Below are 23,805 nucleotides of genomic sequence, written 5' to 3' on the forward strand. Positions count from 1 at the left end.
AAGAAAAGTATACAAATTACAATATAAAAGAAAGTTAAATTTAATGTCCAAAATTTAGACATATTTATACGAAATATAATATTATGATATATATATGTAAATTGTATCAAATTTCACTAATCATAAAAAAATTTTTTTACAAATGCTAAAAAAAAATTAAAATTTTTTATAAAGTAAAGCTTTACATAAAAAAAAAAAAAAAAAATATTTTCTTAAAAAACAAAAGTTTAAATATTAAAAAAATTAAAATTAATTTGAAAATCTAGTATAAACAGGTAAATAAAACTAACTTATGAAAACAAAATAAGAAATTATACAAATTAAGGAAATAAAATAACTTATTGCATTTTTATAAGTATAAGAACTTTTCTTAAAATCACTTAGAGAACTATTATTTTTTATAATTTCTAAAGTTCCAGTATTACTTACCTGTGCATTTTCTTGTCCTTTTTTTTCATTATCAGTTTCAGATGCAACTTGTAAATTAGATTGAGATGGTTCTGAATGGTTTATTTCTTTTTCTAATTCATCATTTGTTTTCGGACAATCAATCTTTGTATAAAAATAATAATTACTTACATTATATCCTTCATTATTTGATATTTCAATACTTAAATTTTTGCTATCTATTGAAAGATTGTTTTCTGGAATAAATAAACGTCTAAAAAAAAAAAAAAAAAAGAAAAGAAAAAAAAATTCTTAAATTTGAAATTTTACAAAATTTAGCATTTTTTTGCAATGTTTGTTATTTAATTTATAATTATATATTACTGATAAAATACAAAAGATTGAGTTAAATGTATATTAAATGTTGTGACATTATAAATATTTAAAGGACAAGGTAAAACTGAATTAGATTCATTTTTTAAATGTTCAGTTTGTTTTAATGAATCAACATTAATGTTGTTAAATTTAACGGATATTTTTAAAGGATTAGAATTATTATCTTCTATTACTTTCGTGGCATAAATATATAAGTTAGCTAGTCTGTACAAATATTTTGATGACTCATTTTTATCTAAGAGAAATATAAAAATATTCTAATTAATTTTAAATACATAAAGTTATTATATATAATTATGAATGATTTAAATATTTTAGAAAACCTTTATTTAATGACTGTTTAGAAGCCAATTTAAATTTATCTACATCAGGTACACATTTAGAGAAATCTAATAATTGGTTATCCCAATTAAAGGGTATATTTATTAAATTATTTTTATTATATAACTACAAAAAAAAAAAAAAAAAAAAAAAAAAAAAAAAGTTATATAAATATATATGTATAATATTAAATGAAAAGATAAGATATTTTCTTATTTTAATGAAAGATTGATATTTAATTTCTTTTATATTAACATTTGTAGAATCAATGAAACCTAATGATATATTAATATTTTCTGGGTTTAAAGTTTTGACTTTGTAACATTGTTCTTTGGGGTTATTAAGAATTGTACAATTACTGCAATATGTTATATTTGTACAATCTAAAAGTAAAAAAGAATTAAATATATAATTATATCGTTACAAATTAAAGGAAAAATTTTCATATAATTTACAAATATATGTGTACCGGTTAAGGGAATTTTTTCATTATATGAGTTAGATAAACTACTACAATTAATTGAATTACATATCAATTCAGTTGTATTAAATTTGAGACTATCTTTTATTAATTTTGAACAGTTAGAACTACTATTTTCTTCTAAAGGATCAGTTGAGATAGCTTCTCCTTCAGCAACATTTCCATTCATTTGAGGATTTGATTCATTTGGATTATTGTTGTTATTACTATTGTTTGCAGAAGTAACACTAAGATTGGCAATATTATTATTATTATTAATACTGTTACTGTTATTCATATTATTATTATTAACATTATTATTATTATCCATGTTATTATTATTAACATTATTATTATTATCCATGTTATTATTATTGTTCATATTATTATTATTCATGTTATTATTATTGTTCATATTATTATTATTATTATTCATGTTATTCATATTATTATTATTATTATTGTTCATATTATTATTATTATTCATGTTATTCATATTATTATTATTATTATTATTCATGTTATTCATATTATTATTATTATTATTCATATTATTATTATTATTATTATTCATGTTATTCATATTATTATTATTGTTATTATTATTATTATTCATATTATTATTATTCATATTATTATTATTCATATTATTATTATTCATATTGTTATTCTCAGTGTTATAATTATTTTCATTATTGTTTTCATCATTTAAAATATTATTTTGAAATTTTTTTTTTCTATATTTATGTTTTTTATCTTTCTTACGCTTATATTCATAATCGTCTTCTCCTTCATTATAGTTATCATCATCATCTCTACCAAATATCCTATATTTTCTTAAAAAGTTAAATGAAGAATATTTTTTTTTTTTAGGAGTACTTTCATATTCATCATCATAACTATCCGTATTGTATGTTTCACCAGATTCATAGTCATCATTTTCATCATCATAATACTTTCTTTTTTTTTTGTTTCTTTTTTTTCTTCTACTTAATTCAAAAAGAGATATTTTATTTTTATTTTCTAAGGATATATCTGAAAAATTACTAGAAATAATTTTATCGTCTTTATTTTTACGATTTACAGTATTAAATTTATTAGTTAATTTGTTATCAAAATCATTAAATCCGGCTGATATAAATGTATTATTAATAAAACTAAACATATTTTGAAAAATAATTATTTTAAAAAGCACAATGAAAAATTTGAATTTCATTTTATTGTTATATATTACGCATCTTTTTATTTTTATTTATAATAAAAAGTAATATTTTAAAAAGAACTATTTTTATTATCAGTTCAAAGGGAATGAGAAATTTTTATGCTTTAAAATTTCATAATTTTATCTACACATTTTTTTTTTAAAGAAAATGTAAAATTAAGGTGTTCAATATTGTAAATTTTCAAATAAATAGTTAAAGTACAATAAGACGGTCATAATAACAAAAAGAAATAAAAATACTTAATTTAAACATTAAAATAAAAAAAAAAAAATGTAGAGTAAAAAAAAATAAAATAAATTAAAAAAAAAAAAAAAAATTAATATTTTTTCAAATAGCTATTTTAGATTGACCTGAAAAATATTCTTGTGCTTTTTGGTGCATACAATTAATAAGGAGAATTTATTATATTAAATAAAAAATATGCATATATTTAATTTTTATCGTCTTTTTTAAAAATATTTGTAATTTGTTAATTTAGATATATTTTTTTGTTCTGTTTCATTTTTTCACAACCTTAAGGGTTTTAAAATAAATAGATGCAAGATAATTTCAATATAATATTAGTTATATATATTAATATATATGCATTCTCTCATTTATACATAAAATAGATACAAAATTAATTCAGTTTTAAATGCTGTTATAGAAGGTACAAAGAATTTACTTAAAAACCGAAATAATAAATATTTCTAGTATAAGAAGGCATATGCACATTTATGTTTAAGGGAAAACTTTACCATATAAAAAACCGTTTACAAAAAAATATTATAAATTTATATTATAGAATCCGTTATATATTCTTTTTTATGTAGAATGTTAAAAAAAAATAAAAGGAACTTAAAAATTTAAAATATATTTTATTAATATAACTTCAAAATACATTAATAATTTAAAAAGGAAATGTGGTTATACAACAAAAAAGATATATATATTCATTATTAGAGGAATAACAATAAATTTTAGAAAGAATACTATAAAAAAAATAAATAAAATAAAACAGTTATATAAAAATAAATTATAATTTTTTTCTTTAAACAAAGAAATACTCATTTTATTTTTATTTTTTTTTTTTTTTTTTTTTTATATAAAACTGTATAATACTTTATGTATATTTTTTTTTAGCACAAGAGATTAAAAAAGATAAATACAAACTCTTAATGTAAATTAATTTGAACTAAGGAGTTAAAAAATTTAATTAGTTTAATCAAGTATAGAATCATATTTTTATTGTAGTTTTATTTTTTTTTTTTTGTAAATAAAATTTTTATAATTTAAATTGGTGTACATACATTATAAAAAATTACAATAACCTATTACAAGTTTTCAGTTTAACAAAATTTTTTTTTATTTCTTTTTATCTTATATACATTCTCCTTCCAGTATATATAAATTAGTAAAATAACTAATATTACATTAAAAATAAATTTTTGTTGATTTTAAAAAATTAAAAACAAAAAAGAAAAAAAAAGAGAGCGTTTATGTTTTTCTCTATTTTATTTTATTTTTTTTTTTATTAAGCAACATTAAAAAATTATCTTATTCATTGTAATAAATAATGTTCTAAAAAAAAAAAAAAATTTATATATAAAGCACGTATACTTGTTTCTAAAAAACATAAAAAAAAAAAAAAAAAATAAAACCAAAGATAAAAAAAGTGAATTAAAAAATAAAAAGTATTATATAAAAAATAAAAAATTATAATTAATAATAAAGTAAAATTCATTATAAAAAAAAATAAATAATATCATTTGAAACTAAAAAAAAAAAAAAAGTACATAAATAAATGTGTACTTTTTAAAGTAATATTTTAAATAAGATTTAACATTTTATTAAAAAAAATTATAATTAAATTTCATTTTTATAAACAATTTTTTTTTTAAATGGAAAGATTGAATGGGATTGTAAAACAAGTCATATCTGCCGATACCTATATTTTAATAGGAGCCAAAAAAGGTGATATAAGAGAAAAAAAAATATATATATATATATTATATAAATATATATATAATGAAAAGCCAAGGTTGTAAATTGTTTTTTTTTAAATATACTAATTTTATAATAATATTATATTTATATATACCCATTTATGTTGATTATTAATAATTTTTTAGGCCTAATGATTATTTTTGTATTATTTTATATATTTAAATATATATTACAAAGTTTATATTTGTATTCCCCATTTATTTTTATCATATTATTTTTTTTCTATCATTATATATTCATAAAACTTAAATGTGTATATTTTTTTTTTCATTTTATTTTTTTGTAAAAATATTAAACATTTTTTTTTTTATTAAGGTGGTATCGCTCAAGAAAGACAGATAAGTTTAGCCTGTATTCAATGTCCGAAATTATTTATGAAAAGTCAGAATGTTGAAAAAAATGAAGAACCATTTGCATGGGAGAGTAGGGAATTTGTTAGAAAAATGATAATTGGAAAAAACGTTAGTTTTGTTGTTGAATATTCATATAATAATAGAACATATTGTAGTGTTTTTTTTGAAGAACAAAATTTATCAATATTGTTATTAGAAAGAGGTTATGCAAACCTTGTATTGAATAAAAATGTCAAAACAAATATTTACTCTGAATTGGAAAATTATTATAAGGAAGCAAAAGAAAAAAAAGTTGGTATATTTGGAAATAACATTAATTACTATGTGAGGAATATTATTTATTCTTATAATGATAAAAATGAAAACAAAAAAATATATGATTTATTTTTAAACAAAAAATTGAAATGTGTTGTAGAACATATTAGAGATGGTTCTAATTTTCGTGTATATGCAGAATATAATAATAATGAAAAGAAGGAAATAAAAAAAAAAGAAAATACAGAAAAAAATTTAGAAAAAAAAAAAAAAAATAATATTAAAAAAAAAAGAGAAGAAGAAGAAAATGATGAAGCTACTAAAAATGATGAAAAATACTTAACTATGTACTATTTTTCTTTTTCTCTATGTGGTGTTATTGTTGATATGTTTAAAAAGGAAATAGCAAATAATGTTGAAACTGTAAAAGAAGAATTATATGCAATGGAAACAAAAAAATTCGTTGAATCCAGATTATTAAATAGAGATATTGAAGTTGAAATTAAACATATAGATAATAATTGTAATTTATATGCAAATGTTAATTATAAGTTAGGAAATATATGTGTTCTATTATTAAGAAGTGGATATGCTTACATAAATGAATACACAGTAAAATATGTTGATAACCCTATTGAATATAAAAAGGCACTAGATGAAGCTATACAACTAAGGAAGAAAAAGTGGATCAATTATACTGAAAAAGAAGTTGATTATGAAAAAGAATACATTTGTACAGTTATAGAAGTTTTATATGGTGATGTTATTATTGTTGATTATAAAAATGAAGAAAGAAGATTATACATGGCTTCTATTAAATGTGAGAAACATAGCACAGATTTAAAATTAAATACATTATGCATATTAGCAAAAGATTACTTAAAAAGTCAGATAGTCGGAGAAAAAGTTAAAATTGTTACGGAATATGTGAAAACTCCTCAGAGTAACAGCGATGGTTACATACCTCAATGCTCAGATGATAAAGGAAGAATGCATTTTGTTAGTGTTTATAAAATGGAAAAAAAAAAAAATGAAGAAAAATCAAGTAAAGTAAATTCTCCTAATAAATGGGATGAAAAAAAAGGTAAAAAAAAGTCGAGTAATAAAAGTAAAGCTAAAAATATTAATAATCAACTAGAAGAAAATAAAATCACTTTTGAAGAACAACCTTTACTTAATGGAGATGTAGAGTATATTAATTTAAATGAACAATTGGTTGCAAAAGGATTGGCAAGAGTAATAAATCATAGGCAAGATGATGAAAAAGCTAGTAACTATTTTCATTTACAAGAATTAGAAAAAGATGCAGAAGAAAAAAAACTTGGAAGGTTTAACCCACATATTGAAATAATTAAAATTAATAATATAAGTGGAAGTGAAAATGCACTAAGAGCTAGATCTTTTGAAAATGTTTTAAATAAATATAATAATTTGAATGCTTATGTTGATTTTATATATGGGGCAAATAAATTTAAACTTTATATTCCTTCTCAAAATTTATTAATAAATTTTATATTGCTTGGTATAACTGTACAAAAAATAAACCTAAAAGACCTTAATAATATTGAAATGAAATTTAAAAAATCGAATGAAGAATATTTAAATGGAGAAATAAGATCAAGTAAAAAAGAAAAAAATGAATATAAAGAAATAGCAGTTCAAGCCTATAAATACACAAGAAAAAAGCTGATGCAAAGAAATGTTCAAATAACTATAGTAACATGTGATAAAGGAGGCAATTTTATAGGAATATTGAAACATCAAAATAAAGATTTTTCAATTCACCTACTTTCACTTGGATATGGTATGTTGAACGAAATAGGACTAAATAATACAAGTGAGAGAAATAATTACATTAAAGCAGCAGAAGAAGCTAAAAATCAAAAAAAAAATATTTGGTCAATTGAAAAGGCAGATTATATTGACGATGTGTTAAAATCGGAAAATGATTTAACTTCATATGATAATATTTATTATTGTTCATATTTAGATGATATTAATAATATTTGTATTCAATTAAAAAATAAACAAGAAGAGTTAAAAAAATTACAAGAGGAATTAAACAAAAGTAGCAATTTAGAATTATCTGCTATAACAGAAATAAATAAAAATTCTCTAGTTTTAGCAAAATATATTGATAATTATTATTACAGAGCAATTGTTTTACAAATAAATAAAAACAAAAAAAAAGTTTTAGTTAAATATATTGATTTTGGGAATGAGGAAGAATTAGATTTTAATGATATAAAAAAATTAAATGAAAAGTTTAATTTAAAAAATCATCCTCCTTATTCAATTAAAGCAGCGTTAGCTGGATTAAAAATACCAAATGAAAACAAAAGTGATTTAATAAGCTACATAAAGAAATTTTTACTTGATAAATTTTTATATATCAAATTCGAGAAAAAGGAATCCAATATATTCCATGTCGTTTTTTATGATTATGAACAATTCAACACAAACAAAAATGTAAAAAGTGTAAATGAAGAAATTGTTTTTAATGGCATTTGTTACGTTGATAATTCTAGTAATACCAAAATATTTGAAAAATTAAAAAAGGAAGAAGCACTTGCAAAGAAAAATAAACTTTTCATATGGTCATATGGAGATATAGATTACGATGATGAAAAATAATCTTTATTTTTAAAATCGGTGTAATGTATTATAAATGGTAAGGAAATATATATATATATATATAGGTATCAAAGTATATTAAAAAAAAAGTAATATATTAATGAATAATATTTTAATTCAAAAATTATAATTAAATCTTACTTATGCATATGCAAATAATATATTTGTTAAAAAAAAAAAAAAAAAAAAAAAAGAAAAAAAAAAACGTATTTATAATTATTTATATTATATTTTAATTTTTTTATAAACATAAAACTGTATCATTTTATATTATGTTATCATCTCTTTTTTATTTTTATTTTATTTTATTTTTTTTTTTTTTTNTTTTTTAAAAAAAAAAAAAAAAAAAAAAAAGAAAAAAAAAAACGTATTTATAATTATTTATATTATATTTTAATTTTTTTATAAACATAAAACTGTATCATTTTATATTATGTTATCATCTCTTTTTTATTTTTATTTTATTTTATTTTTTTTTTTTTTTGAATATATTTATAATTCCAATTTAATAAAAAAAAAAAGACAATTTTTACTAAAAAGTATCATTTTTCACATGAAAATATTCTTGTCTTTAATCTTTTTTTTTTATTCATAGAATTTTATAAAACTTTTTTATTTATAATAAAATACATAACTTTTTCAAATACTTCATAAAAAAAAAAAAAAAAAAAAAAAAAAAAAAGTACAATAATATTTAGATATATTCTTTTTTATAATCAGCAAACAATTTCTCGGTGTAAAAAAAAAAAAAAAAAAATTTATTAATATATTTAATTGTTAATTAATTAATACTTATTAACTAAATCCATCTATTGGTTAAAATAAACAAACTACTTCTTCCTCCTTTTTTTCAATTTTTGCAATTTAGATTGGTTAATCTGATTTTTGTTTTCTTCTACAATTACAATTTTTGCACGTGTTATTTCACTTTTTTTTTTTTTTTTTTTGAATTTTTTATATCCTGGTTTTTCATGTTTTGGTAGCCATTTATCAGGATCATGGTTGTAGTTGTTCGAATCTACATTTTTTTTCTTTTTTCTTTTACGCTTTCTTTTATTTTTCTCAACAGATGCTGAAATTATCTCGTTGTTAATAGTTAAATCAAACGTAATACTTTTATTTTCCAATTCATCTACATCAATTAGATATGTCTCACCTAATACAGTTTTTTTTAATTTATCTTCATATTTATATGCATTGCTTAAATTAATATATGTAGAAACGTATGTATAACACGAAAAAAAATTGAAGTTATTTTTAACTTCATTGGATAAATAATCAAAAATGTCAATTAACAAATCTGATTTATTGTGATATATTAAATATTTACTGACCAAAAATAATGTTTCATAGTTTACTATATTTATATTTTTTTTTATATTTTCTTTATACTTTTGGAATAAATCAATAACTAAATTTAAATTATTAGTGTTGCCACTATTTAATAGTTTAAAATTTTCTGTATATTTTATGCATATACATATATAAAACATATTTGAAAAAAAAATACTATAATCATTTACATTATTTTGAAAAATATCTTCATATTTTAAATATATTTTTACTATTTCTTTATAACTTCTTTTTTCATAACAAAGATATACATATGCATTAATAAATTTAATCTTATTTTCTGTAGACTGCATGCGATCAATTATATTAAGAATATAATATTTACATTTCATATAATTTTCATTTTTAAATGTCATTATTTTTAATATATCCAATAAAATTGAATTTTTGAATCTTAAAGAAAAGTTACTTAACTTTATTTTAAAATCATCTTTTAGATCTGCATTTAAACATAATAAGCATTCATTGAAACTTATTATGCTGTTACTAATTTCATTAACCTCACTGTGTATATCTTTATTCATATATATAAAAGATTTTATTTGATTTAATTTATCATTATTAATATTAAAAATAATGTCATTTGATTTTTTATCAATATTTTTATTTATATCATTATGCATAATAGCCAAATAATTATTATAAGCTAATAATATTATAATGTTATTTATATTTTCATCATAACTATTCAAAATATTTTCGTAAATAATAAGGGATTCTTTAATTCTATTAGTTTTAGAATATATATATGCTCTCTCTAATTGAATAAGAATACGTTTAGAATTTATTTCTGCAATATCTGTACTACATAAATTTTTAGAATTATTTGTATCATCTATTAATAAGCTTCTACATATATTTTCTAATAAATCGAGATATTTAACTGCTTCAGAGTAATTTTTTTCAATTGTAAAAAATATGGCATAATTAAAAAGGAGCTCAAAATTATCATTTTCTTCATACTTAAAATTTTTCGTAATTTTTTTAATTTTTTCTCTCAAAATTTCCAAATTTTTAAATTCAACAACTTCTGATAATTTATTTTTTGGTATTTTTAAAAAATTATATTCATACATTAATTCTATATACATAGAAAAATAGCTACTATACAAATTAATTGTTGCAATTGCTTGTTTTCCTTTGTCATTCAATAATAATTCATATGTATTAATTGAAGTCTCAAATTTACGTAATTTAAAATTTACTTGAGCTAACAAAACATTAATAAAATCATCATATTTATTTTCATTTTCTAAAAGGAATTTCAAACATCCATTCAATTTTTTATATTTTCCTAATTTATACATAGAATAAAATAATTCAAATAAAACATTTTTATCTCTTATTTTTGTGTAATTTTCTTGAAATATATTTTTGAAAGTTTTCTCTTTATCCTTAATTTTTATTAAACAGTAGATTATTTCATGTATTATTCTTGTATAATCTTTTAGCTCCATAAAACAATAAAATCTGGTCTTTAAAGCAAATTCATTGCAGTTTTCATTAATAAAAATATTATTAGTTAAAAATATTACATCCGTATAATTCTTTTTTTCAAAATTATACTTTATTTCTTCAAGAGGTATTTCTTTCGATCTTATTTGTATTTCATCCATTTTGGGATTGACTTATTTTGCCTAATTATTTCAGTAATAAAAACAGTATTAATTTATTTTTTTATTTTATTAAAAATTCCTATCACATTAAAAATTTTTTATATATGATTAAAAAAAATTCTTTGTTAAATAATGGAAGAAACTTCAATTTTGTAGAATATGTTTAAAAAAATAAAAATGTATTTTTCTGTAATTTTATTAACAAATAAAGTTGCTTCATTTCAAAAAAAGATGAAAAAAATAAAAAATATATTTAATGTAATAAAAAAAAAAAAAAAAAAAAGAAAAAAAAAATACAGAAAAATATTCATAAAATAAAAGAATAAGAAAAGAAAAAAAAGTTTATTTAAAAATAAAATATTTTCAATACTCAACGAATAATAATGCTATAATAAGTTTTTTTGTTATATAACTAAAAATATATATATATATATATATATATAAAATTATAACGCAGAGGATATTTTTTTATTTCATTTCATTGATTTTGCTAAAATAATATATATATATGTATATATAATAATAATAAAATATAATTTTTTTATAATTATTTGTATTAGTGATTTTAATATATTCTTGTATATAATTCTTTGAATTAAAATTACAAGTTCTAAGTTAATTTTTATTTAAATATTAATAACTTAAGTGCCTTTATAAAAATGGTAAAAACATTTATAAAAAACACATTTAAGTGAAATAAGATAATGTATTTCCATTTATATATATCTTTGGAATGCTATAAAAAATATATAAAAAAAAAAATATAAATTTACATTTTTGACTGAAATCAACTTAAAAAAAATATCAATATTTACATAAGATACATAATATGTTTTAAATGAACATTATTTAAAAAGTTTTAAATTTATAGTATATTTTTAAAATTGTAAAAAATATATTAAGATAACTCATATTATTTATATATTCTTTTGTTTTAAATAGATATACATTAGCACAATTTACTGAAAAATTCTAAAAAATAAAATTTAAAAAGATTTTTAAACTTTTAAATATATTATTACGTATTTTTAAATAATGGTTATTAAATGACAAAAGTATAAAATAAAAATATATATCTTAATTGTTTAGTTTTTTTTATTCTTCAAATTTTATATTTAACCACATGAAAAAAAATTATTGTATTTAAAAAAAAAAAAAAAAAATAGAATAATTATCAATTCTAATATGGAATATGTTAAAAAATAAAAAATAAAAAATAAAAAATGAAAAATGTATTTATATAATAACAAAAACGTTTAAATCTTTAATGAAAAATGTTGGTATGTGCATATATTGATACAAAAATATATTAGGAATATTATTTTTTTGTTTTATTGTTCTACACAATAATGTTTTAAAAAAAATTGTGTTTGCTTGATTTTATATTTGTGTTTAGAGAAAAAAAAATATATATTTAATTAAAACCCTTTAATACATATGAAAATATTCAACTTGATCTAACAGACATTTAATGTGTTTTCATCCCTACTTTTCAAAAAATCATATATATAAACATATATTACATTTATATATTAATATTAGTTATCCTTTTTAATTAACAATTGATAAAGGGGTAATATAAATTATTAAATATAACTTGGTGTAAACATATTTATATTATAATTCTTTGTTTAACTGAAAGTATTAACAATTATGTAAAATCAACATTTTCTTTTTTTATAATTTTTCAAAATAAATATATGTTAAAGGATTATAAAAAAAAAAAAAAAAAAAAAAATGGAACATAGAAATAGAAAAAGGAAAAAAAAATGGTGTAAAATAAAAAAAACAAAGAACTACAATTTATAATGCAAAATGAAAAAAAAAAAAAAAGAAAAAAATAAAATTTAAATATAAGATATAATAGTATCACATAATTTTTTAAGAATTCCTAATTTTCTTTTTTTTTTTCACATCTATATTAAATTTATATTTTATGTAGGTTTTAAAAAAATATTCATTTTTATTTACTAGAAACATAAGCATATATATTTTTATTTTATTGAAAAGAATATAATCATAGGTATATAAATAATTTATTATTTAAAAAAAAAAAAAAAAAAAAAAAAAAAAAAAAAAAAAAAAAAAAAAAGATATACACATTAAGCAATAAAAATAATTGTATTTATATTTGGAATAAAAAATATAAAATGTAATGAATTGTGTAATGGTATTCTTACAAATTTAAATAATAAATTTTTATTAATATATTAATAACAATAAAGTTGAATAAAAAAAAAAAAAAGAAAAAAAAAAAAAGGAATTTAAAATCTCTACAGTACAATTATAAGAAAATAACCATGTATTTTTATTCATTTAAATTATATTCTTCAATTAAAAAAGAAAAAAAATAAAAATATATATATATAAAATGCTGTGAATTTTCCTAAGATATATCTCAAAATTTTTTTTTAATTTTGTTTTACTCTTCCTTCTTGATCTGCAGTCTGGTCAAATCGGTTTTTATTTTCTAGCATTTTTTTTTTGTCTTTTTCAGACGCATATACACATGTCCAATCAAACAAAAAGTCATAAGTAAACCCTTCCCTATAACAAAAAAAAAAAAAAAAAAAAAACAAGGAATTAAAAATATATTAATTTTATATATATTCTTTTTTTATATAATAAATCCATATTTTCAACTTTCTCTATTAACGTAATTTTTCATTGTTGTAACCTTATAAAAAGATCCTTTAAAAGCCTTCTTAGGTATGTGTAATCAGGTCTATCTTCGAATCGTAAGGATCTACAATAATTTAAATATGTTACAAATTCGACTAAACGAAAAAGAAAAAAAAAATGATAAAGCAGAATTATGTTAAATTTATTTCTATTTTTTGGATTAATTGTAATATGTACATATTTTATTTTTATATTTTAATATTTATATAAAACTCCGAAAATATAAAGACTACTTAATATGTTTTTTTTTTTTTTTTTTTCTTTCATTATATATATTTTATTTTTCCAAAATATGTATAGAAACACATAGATATCTTTTAGAATATATTTAATATTACAGCTTGCATTTCTACACAAGACTTCAACGGATGTTGAAATTTTTTTCTCCATAATTTTATCATATTTATCCTTTTTAGATATAGCTTTTAGGCCTTGCCAAGGCAAACTTCCCCTAAGGAAATACATAAGAACATATCCAAGGGCTTCAATATCATCCCTACGAGATTGTTCAATTCCTAAATGAGAAAAAAGTAAACAAGAAAAATAAAATCAATAAAATAAAATAGGGTATATAAAAACATATAAAAAATACTACTTTAAATGTAATGTTACCTAAATGTGTATTTATACTAGCATATCTTGCTGTTCCTGTTAAATTTTTTCCTTCTTTGTAAGGTATATGCGTGTGTGATCTAGAATCTCTATATTTTTTTGCAAGACCAAAATCAATAATATGAATTAAAGTAACTTTTTTACCTCTACCTATAAATAAAAAAAAAAAAAAAAAAAAAAAAAAATTATATATATAAAATTATATTATACTATTATTAAATTAATGTATAAAATTAAATACCTATTAAAAAATTATCCGGCTTAATATCTCTATGAATAAAATTTTTTGAATGAACATATTCAATTCTATTTAACTGTAAAAATAAAGGAATTAAAAAGCAAAAAAAAATTATTTTATATTCTTTATAAAATAAATAAATAATAGTAACAATTATAATAATATTAGAACATATGCAATCTAACCATTTGATCTGCTGTCATAAGGACAGTTTTTAAAGAAAATTTTCTATTACATAAAGTAAAGAGATCTTCTAAAGATGGTCCTAATAAATCAAGAACCATAATAGTGAAATCTCCCTCTATTCCATACCAATAAACTTTAGGTACACCAACTAAAGGAAAAAGATATTAATGCCAATATATATTCTTTATTTTACTTATTTTATTTTATTATTTTATTTTTTTTTTTAAATGCATTTAAATTATTTTATCTTTTTTTTATTTTATATTTTTTATATATTTATAATTTAAATTTTTCATAGAATATTCATACTTCCTCCCCCTAATATTTTATATAATTTTGATTCATATAATAGCTGAGGATGCTTTGACCTAGTTGATTCCTAGTAAAAGAACAGAAATTTCAAATAATAATATATATAAAATTATGTATATTAGGAATATCTATCAAAAACTTAATATTTTAAAGATATTTTTTTTTTTCTCTTTTTTCAACTTACTAGTTTTACAGCAAATTCTTCCATAGTTACAATGTCTTTGGCTAAAGAAATCAAAATTTATTTAAATTTTTTTTTGTAGGAATAGATGAATATTTGATTAAATTTATAATATATCCTATAATTCGAAAATAAATGAAATTTTAATAAAATTCTTTTAATTTATTACCAACATATATGTCCCCAAAAGAACCACTTCCTAATTTCTTCCCTAACGCATATTTATTCGCTACTCTTATTTCCATTATTAATATTTTGTTTTATAGCTACATACAAAAAAAAAAAAAAAAGAATATAATAAAATAAATTTTAAAAATGAATTAACAGAAATGTAATAGATCAATGTATATATATATATAAATATACACAAAAATGCAAAAAATTAAGCTTATTTATATATTTTTTTGTTATATAATAATTTGTATAATCACTAGATAAACACTTAAAAATAGAATAAATATTATATATGAATAAAAATATAAATTCCTCATTACATATATAAATTATAATATTTCTTTTTGTCTACATAAATTTTTTCAAAATAATAGATTTAGCATAGTACATAATTAAAAGATTCAAAACGTTTTTAAAAAATATAGATGTATTAACTATATTTTGTTTTTTTTTATCTTTAAATGTAATTATATAAAATTAATTATAAAATATAAGAATAAAAATATATAATATTGATTATATGTAGTAATAATAATAATAATTTTTATTATATATATTAATATAAATCATTTTAATATATAGTTTAATGTAAATTTTTATACAATATAATAAAAATGTCTTTTTTATAAAAAAAAATAATCATGTATACTAAATGTATAAATGCTTTTTGCACATAATTATATTTTAAAAAAATCGAATTTTATAATAAGTAAATGATATTTACATTAGAGCAAGATTTCAACGTATAAAAACATAAATATTAATTTTAGATGCATGATTGATTTCAATATATATAAATATTTTTTATCTCTTATTATTACATTAACATTATAATATTATTCCATTAGTGATTTTAAAATGATGTGTGCATATTTTTAATTTTTAGTATTTTATTTATTTTTTTTTCTTTAATAAAAATATAAAATTTCATAATAATTTTTAAAGAAATATATATAAAAAGTTATGATAAATTTATAATATAAAAATGCATATAAATTAAATATATTCATATGCATACGTATTTATATAAATGAGCAAATTATATAAATATATCTTCATAAAAACAAAAATATAATACATTAAGTATGTAAAAATAAAAAATCATTTAACTTATATAAAGCATAGATAAATATTTAATGTATATTCAAATGTATTATGTTATAAAGAATTAATTACCAAATAAGAAAAATAAAATTCGTTTCTTTTTTGTATTTTACATTAACATACTTTCAAATATGTATATTGTTTTTAACAATTACTTAAATTTTTCGTTGTTAGTTCCCCCTTTTTAATGATTTTTATTTTGTATATTTTTTTTTTTTTTTTTTGGAATTATTAATTTTTTTTTTTTTCATTAAGTCAGGCGTTCTTTTAAATCTTTAATTAAAAACTTATTTTCAATCTTAGGTAATAGTGCATGACATTTAATAAAAAAATATATGTGTATAAATAAATAAATAAATATATATATATATATATATATATATATTATATATATATACTTATATATATATATATATATTTATATATATTTATATACATATATATATGTATAATATTTTTTTTTTTTTTAAATGTAAGCGTTTTCTTTTTTTTAAATATAAAAATTAATGCATAACTGAATTTTTTATGAACATTCTATTTTAACAATTAAATGTTAAGCAAATTTTATAAACTATCACATGCAAAATATTTCCTACTATGTAGTACAAAAGAAAAAAAGAAAAAAAAAATATTTACGCTTCATGAATAGTTGTTAATATTTATTTTTTTTTTTTTTTTTTTTTTTTTTTTTTTTTTTTTTTAAATACATACTAAAAGCTATGATGAATAAAATATTTTTAAAAAAGAGCGAAATTTAGAATGAATTTATTTGTAAAAGTCAATTAAGTATGATAATTTTATGTTTTTTGTTTTGTGGTGTGTGTGATTTATAAAAAAAATTTTCTCATGATTTTTAGTTAAAATTGTAAGGTATATTTTCATGTATATGTTTTTAATTTTAAAAGATTTCTTTTTTTAGGTTATAGATGATTCAATTTTTAGCTGTACTTAAATCATTTATTATTTGCTTTACTTTATTATTCTCCTAATATATTTTTTTTTTTTTATATTAACATAATGCTTCGTCTTTTTTAGATTTCTTAGTTTACATTTGTTGGTTACCTTTTATAAAGCTTTTTTCTTGTATTATTCATACATAAATAACTTTTATAAAATTTTTTCTTAATGTATCAATTTTTTTTATCAAATTGATTGTTTCTTTAATTGGGTTTTTTATTATTTATTTTAGATCCTAAAAATTTATTTCTTACATTAAAAAATAATTATTTGCTTTAAGTTTCTTTTATATCTTTTTAACTTCATAATTATTTGTTTACCTATTCCTAAGACAATTTATTATATTCTTGCACACATGAATTTATTGAAATTTCTATAAAGAACTATTATAATTTTCATTTTAATTTTATTTTGATAATTTTATTTAAAAAAATTCAGTTCCTTATTTATAAAAATTATTTAACTATAAATTTTATTGCTAGTTATATTTTTATTAATTTTTTTTTTTTCTCGTTCATTTAACATATAACATTAAAAAGAATTAAATGAAATAATATAAAAAGTGATACATAGCAATTTAGTTAACTTTTAATTTTTACTTTTATTTTCATATAATTTTATTTTATTATTTTAATTGTTTTTATCATTATTATACATATTTATTTAATAATTTAAACATTTGAATAATTAAAATAATGAAAAAATATTTAAAAATTACTATTCTAAAAAAAGTAAAATTTAATACACAAAGTAGAAAAGATGAAAGGAAATAAATATTCATAAAGTATAATTGGAAATCCATTAAAATATAAGAACTTAAATTCTTAGAATAGAAGTGGAAATTATATTTTGAGTATTAGTTAAGTTAAAGAATGTATTAAAAAGTAACGTATTTTAAATTATTATTTTTGTATTGTAAAATAAAAAAAATACTTCTTTATAAGATTCTCTGGAAGAGAGAGAAAAAAAAAAAAAAAATAGTATATATTGAATTTTTTTTCTTTTTATAAAATTTTATAATATAGATTAAATATAAATGATTATGGTAAGCTTATTCATTTTAAAATAAATCTTCATAATAAATTAAAATAAATAAAAAACATAAAATAATTAACTAATTTTAAAAATGTGATTTCTTTATTCTATCAATATTTAATATATTTTAATTAAATAATAGTCATAAATATTATATCATTAACTATTACTGTAATATTCATTTTTTTTCAAAATTAAGAAATATAATAGAATTTTATTTAGGTCTACTTTATAGGAGATGTTGAAAAAAATTTAAAAGAAGTTTTATTAAATAATAAAAAAGATAAAATAAAAAGGGATTTCATTAATTCATATAATGTTTAATGACTTAATTTCTTAATTTTTTTTTAATTATTACTACAAAAAATTAAAAATCACATAAAATTACTTTATTATTTTAAAAAAAGAATGTATAATATGAGAATTTTTAATTATTATCTTATAAAGAATTCAACTGCGTTTTTAAATAAATTGTAGAAAAATGATATTTTGTATATTTTTAACATACTAATTTTAAAAAATAATATATAAATTAAGATGTTGTTTTTTGATTATAAAAAAGAGAAAATTAAAAAAAAAAAAATAAAATAATTTTTTATTTTATATTTTTTTTTTCTCATAATTAAATATTATGTATATGTATTTTTAAAGTTAAAAAAATAAAATAAAATAAATGTAACACCTATTTGTGTTTTTTTTTTTTTCTTTTTTTTTTTTTTTTTTTTATAAAAAATTTATTTACATATTTTTATATTTTAAAATAAACAAAAATAAATAAAAGAGAATAAAAAAACTAAAATATATGAGGTATGATTCTTAAAAAAAAATGAAAATTTTGTTGGAGTATTTTTTTTAAATTGAAAAAATCGAAAAAAGTATAAGAAAAGCATTATTTTCATAAATTGCTTTATCTATAAAAATTCAAAATATATTTAAACTTCCTTTAATTATGTTTTTATATATATTGTTATTTATGTAACAAAAAAACATAAATGGTTTTAATTTTTGTTAATTTTGAGAATTGTTTTAAATCATATGTTACTGCTTTAAAATTGTTGACATATTGGGGGAAAAAAAAAAAATTAAATTGTTAAATAATAAAAAAAAATAAAAAGAAAAAAATGGATTACAATGGAGACATTTTAGATATAGAAAGAAACAATCTATTAGTTAATCAAATAACTAAAAATGGTAGAAAATTTTGTTACAAGCTCTTCTTATTTAAAATGAGATCAAAAAGTGACAAATTGAGGCATTACGAAATAAGTAATTCCGTTACATCAGAAAATTTTATAAAAGCATATTTAACAAAAGAGTCAAATTTTATATTGCTTTCAAATAACCGATTTTATATGTATGATAATGAAACAAAAAAAAAACGTTGCTTAATGAATTTAAATGATTCAGAACCTATAGATTTTATATATTTCAAAGAACATATAATTTTTATTCAAAAAAATAAGTTTTCCTTGTTTCAATCAAAAGCAAATGGAAAATGTAATGTTATGCTAAATTTAAAAGATACTCCCTTGAAAGTGAATTTTTGTTCATATAAAAATATTTTATATTTAAGCACTTGTAGAAGATTATATTTTTTAAAGTTAATATATTTGAAAGATAAAACATTAAAAGTGAAAAATACAAATATGAGTCTTCCATTCAAGAGTAAAAAGGAAAAATATTTATATCACTCTTACAAAAATAAATATTATAAACTTAACAAGGAATATAAAGAAGTTATACACGTTTGCAGTTACTCAGATAAAGACATAACAGTATATAAATTTGTAAAAGGAAAATATAAGAATAAGAAAAAATGTTTAGTAAAATTATCAGTAAATAAACTAAATAATGAGATAATAAAAGGAGGATTTTTTTTTAAAATTAATGTATTTGATAAAGAAAAAAAAATAAATGAAAACATTGGTAATGAAAATAATGATAAAAAAGAAAATACTTCACATGAATGTCATATAATAAATTCTATAACAGAAGAAAATATATTAAATAGAGAAAAATTGAAAAATGGAAATGATAATGTATTACTTTCATCAACTAACTTATTTTCAGATGATAAAAGAAAAGAAACAGAGAGAGAAAATAACTCAAATATTTCTTTAAACTCTTTAAATATGTGTGAACATAGCGAAAATAGAGAAAACAATATCCCTTTCGATTTAAATGTATGTAAGGAAAATGAAAATAGTAATATGAAAGAACAGGGAAATATTTGTAATTTAAAAATTAAGGAAAATATTATTAAATTATATTTATTGATTTATGGTGAAAGTGGAAAAATACAAATATATTTTATTGATTATTTGAATCAAGAAAGTTTTAAATTTGGTTTCGCAAATATTAAGAAAAACCCAGTTTTATATATGCAATTACCATTTAAAACATATTTTATATATAATGTTTCTGATATATTCTCAGAAAGAGTAGCAAAACAAAAAAGTATAATACAAAAAAAAAAAAGATTATCATCAAATTATAATAAGTACTTAGAACATATAATGAATAAAGAGATTTATATTAATAGTAATTTTTTCTTTGATGCAGTTGCAATGAATGATAACACTGCAAAAATATATACAATTCAAATTAATCATGATTTTTTATATACTTTTCAAAATAATACAGAATCAATAGAATTAAATGTGATTGATTCAAACAATAAAATAATAGCAGTGAAAAATATGAGTGATAATGAAAAAAAAAAGAATTTAATAGATAAAGTTATAAATGAGTCTAAATTTTCTTGTTATTCAGATAGTGATTCATATATAGATAGTGAAATAACATGGGAAGATAGTGATAATAGTGATAAAAAATCTTCTTATAATGAAAGTGATTCTTTAATGGAGAGTGATTCAACAAATGATGAAGATAAAGAGAAATTAAATAGTGTTAATAATTTTGCTAATAATATGAATATGGAAAATAAACAAAATCTCTTAGAAATTCATCTTAATGGAAATATAACAAATGAATCACCTGATGTGGAAATTAAAAAAATAAAAGAAATTAAATCAAGTGCAGAAAGTAAAAAAAGTGTTAATTCTTCTGTAAATAAAGATAATATAGAATTTTGTTCTCAAGAATATTGTTCCGATGATGATATATATAGTTGTAAAAACAAAATTATCGATGAAAGTTATGCATTGGATATAAAAAACTGTGCAATATCTATAGATGAAAAAAAAAAAAAGATTAATCATAATGAAAATATGGAGAATCATGCAATACTAGGTAATAATGATCAAGATATATACAATGGAAACTCTCTTTTTTTAAATAACCATAATAGTAAATGCTTAGAAAATGAGAACATAAATTTATTAAATGGTAACACTGATAATTCAAATTTTTATTTAAATGAAGAAAATTTAGAAAATTCTTCAGAATTTGAAATAAATAAAAATATATTGAAAAATCAAAATATGCTTTATTCAACAAATTCCAAAAATTCAAGCGATGATTTATGCATATCTTCATCATCATTATTAAATAAAGAAGATTTAAGTTTGGAAAATTCTTATGCAAATGAAAATAAATTAGTAAAAAGTAAAGATGAAGAATTATACAATGAAGAAGAAAATATATATGATAAAAATCTCAAAGATGAAAATGAAAAAGAAGAAATATTATTGGAATTAAAAAAAGTTGAAGAAATATATTCATACAATAAAAGTCATGAATTTAATCTAAATAAAAAAGAGGAAAGTAATATAAATAAAAGAGAAGAAACCATTATTAATAATGAAAATAGCAGTACAAATAAAAAAAAAACAATTATAATAAATGACGAAATAGAACACAAAGAAACAGAAAATGAAATAAAAGTAGAATTAAAGCAAGTAAAGCAAAAAAGAATTGAGAAAAAAAGACCAGAAAAGAGAGTTAAGGATGTAGAAGACAAAAAATATAAAAATGAAGAAATAGAGTTGGATATAAAGGAAAAAAAAAATGAGACAAAAGAAAATATCAAAATAGAGGATGAAAAAAAAAATATAGAAAACAAAGTAATAATTGAAACAATAGAGGAAAATTTTGATAATATAGAGAATAAAAATAAAAACATTAAAAAAAAAAATATGCGTACATATATAAATGAAACGGAAACAGAATCAGATAAAGAAGGTAAAAATATCAAAGAAAATAACATGAAAAAAAGTAAGAAAATAAAAGAAGTTGAAATAAGTATACAAGATGAAGGGGGAATAAATAAAGAAAATGCAATTACAGATGAGCAAAAAGGAATTACTATAAATGAAGAAATGAATAAACAAGATGTACTTATAAATGAAAAAGAAAAATTTAATAAAAATATGAAATTGAAAGAAAAAAATATAGACAAAGAGAAAGAAATGTATAACGAAGATATTAAAAAAGAAAATGAAAGTACAGATAAAGAAAAAAAAATTGATGAAAATGAAAAAATGAATAATCAAAATGTATACATAAATGAAGAAAAGGAAATATATGAAAATATTAAATCAGAGAAGGAAAATACATGTGAAGGGGAAAAAATAAATAAAAATGAAGAGATAAATAAAGAATGTAATAGTTCAAATGAAGAAAAAGGAAATGATGAAAAAAAAGAAAAAATTAAAAAAAAGAAAAAAAGAAACAAAAAGAAAGAAGAAGAAGTAGTAAAGGAAGATATAGAAGAAAATATTTTAGAAAAAAGTAAAAAGAGGAAAACAGATGATGAATTTTCATATGATAGAAGGGATTTTGATAATAATTCTAGTGATTTAAAAAACAATTATAATCATGATATGAATAATAAATTAGATAAGGATTTAGTTAATTCAAATGATAAATTTTTGGTAATTTCATCAATGATTAAACTTAATATATCATTAAAAAGATATTGTAACGTAATAGACTTGATTAATACGAAAGACGAAAAATTAATTAAAAATACAATTATAAATTTAGGAAAAAAACATTCAATAAAACTTTTAGAATTCCTTTTAAGTAGTTTAACAAAAAGTAAATTTTTTATTAACACATTTTATATATGGATTAAAACCATATGCAAAGTACATAAAAGTGTATTAAAAGAGAAAACAAATCGTAGATTAGTAACTAAAATTTCAGGTATTGCAACAAACATTCTGAAAAATGAATATATGGTAAAACATGTTGTAGAAAAAATAAATTATACTATTGATAATATTATAAAAAATCAAGTTTTCGATAATGTAGAAAATCTTAATTATAAGGACGGAACTATAATAAAATAAAAAAAAATTTCATAATAAACTACTAGTATATAAAAGCATCACCTATGAAATTTTTTCTTTTGATATATATATATATATATACATT

The 23,805-nt window shown here is 17.6% G+C and overlaps 5 protein-coding genes across 5 annotated transcripts; 2 read left to right on the forward strand and 3 right to left on the reverse strand.

Moving 5' to 3' along the window:
* Positions 1-285: 285 nt before the first annotated feature.
* Positions 286-2,729, reverse strand: PGAL8A_00363800 (conserved Plasmodium protein, unknown function; the record flags this gene model as incomplete). Its single annotated transcript, XM_028672692.1, has 5 exons — positions 286-661; positions 772-1,018; positions 1,107-1,230; positions 1,360-1,487; positions 1,574-2,729. The coding sequence occupies 5 exons, from the start codon at positions 2,727-2,729 to the stop codon at positions 286-288; spliced, it is 2,031 nt and encodes a 676-aa protein (XP_028529219.1).
* A 1,938-nt stretch (positions 2,730-4,667) lies between these two features.
* On the forward strand, positions 4,668-8,015 carry TSN (tudor staphylococcal nuclease, putative; the record flags this gene model as incomplete). The annotated part of the gene is made up of 2 exons (XM_028672693.1): positions 4,668-4,740; positions 5,089-8,015. 2 exons carry the CDS (start codon positions 4,668-4,670, stop codon positions 8,013-8,015), a joined length of 3,000 nt encoding a protein of 999 aa, XP_028529220.1.
* An 830-nt stretch (positions 8,016-8,845) lies between these two features.
* PGAL8A_00364000 (conserved Plasmodium protein, unknown function) lies at positions 8,846-10,984 on the reverse strand (the record flags this gene model as incomplete). Its single annotated transcript, XM_028672694.1, has 1 exon — positions 8,846-10,984. One exon carries the CDS (start codon positions 10,982-10,984, stop codon positions 8,846-8,848), a length of 2,139 nt encoding a protein of 712 aa, XP_028529221.1.
* Positions 10,985-13,395: 2,411 nt separating this feature from the next.
* Positions 13,396-15,440, reverse strand: CK1 (casein kinase 1, putative; the record flags this gene model as incomplete). The annotated part of the gene is made up of 9 exons (XM_028672695.1): positions 13,396-13,531; positions 13,662-13,761; positions 14,005-14,181; positions 14,279-14,428; positions 14,520-14,592; positions 14,702-14,850; positions 15,012-15,081; positions 15,199-15,239; positions 15,365-15,440. 9 exons carry the CDS (start codon positions 15,438-15,440, stop codon positions 13,396-13,398), a joined length of 972 nt encoding a protein of 323 aa, XP_028529222.1.
* A 4,146-nt stretch (positions 15,441-19,586) lies between these two features.
* PGAL8A_00364200 (conserved Plasmodium protein, unknown function) lies at positions 19,587-23,720 on the forward strand (the record flags this gene model as incomplete). Its single annotated transcript, XM_028672696.1, has 1 exon — positions 19,587-23,720. The coding sequence occupies one exon, from the start codon at positions 19,587-19,589 to the stop codon at positions 23,718-23,720; it is 4,134 nt and encodes a 1,377-aa protein (XP_028529223.1).
* Positions 23,721-23,805: the final 85 nt, after the last annotated feature.

This window comes from Plasmodium gallinaceum (genome assembly GCF_900005855.1).
Source record: "Plasmodium gallinaceum strain 8A genome assembly, contig: PGAL8A_v1_98, whole genome shotgun sequence".
In the NCBI taxonomy this organism is placed as follows: domain Eukaryota; phylum Apicomplexa; class Aconoidasida; order Haemosporida; family Plasmodiidae; genus Plasmodium; species Plasmodium gallinaceum.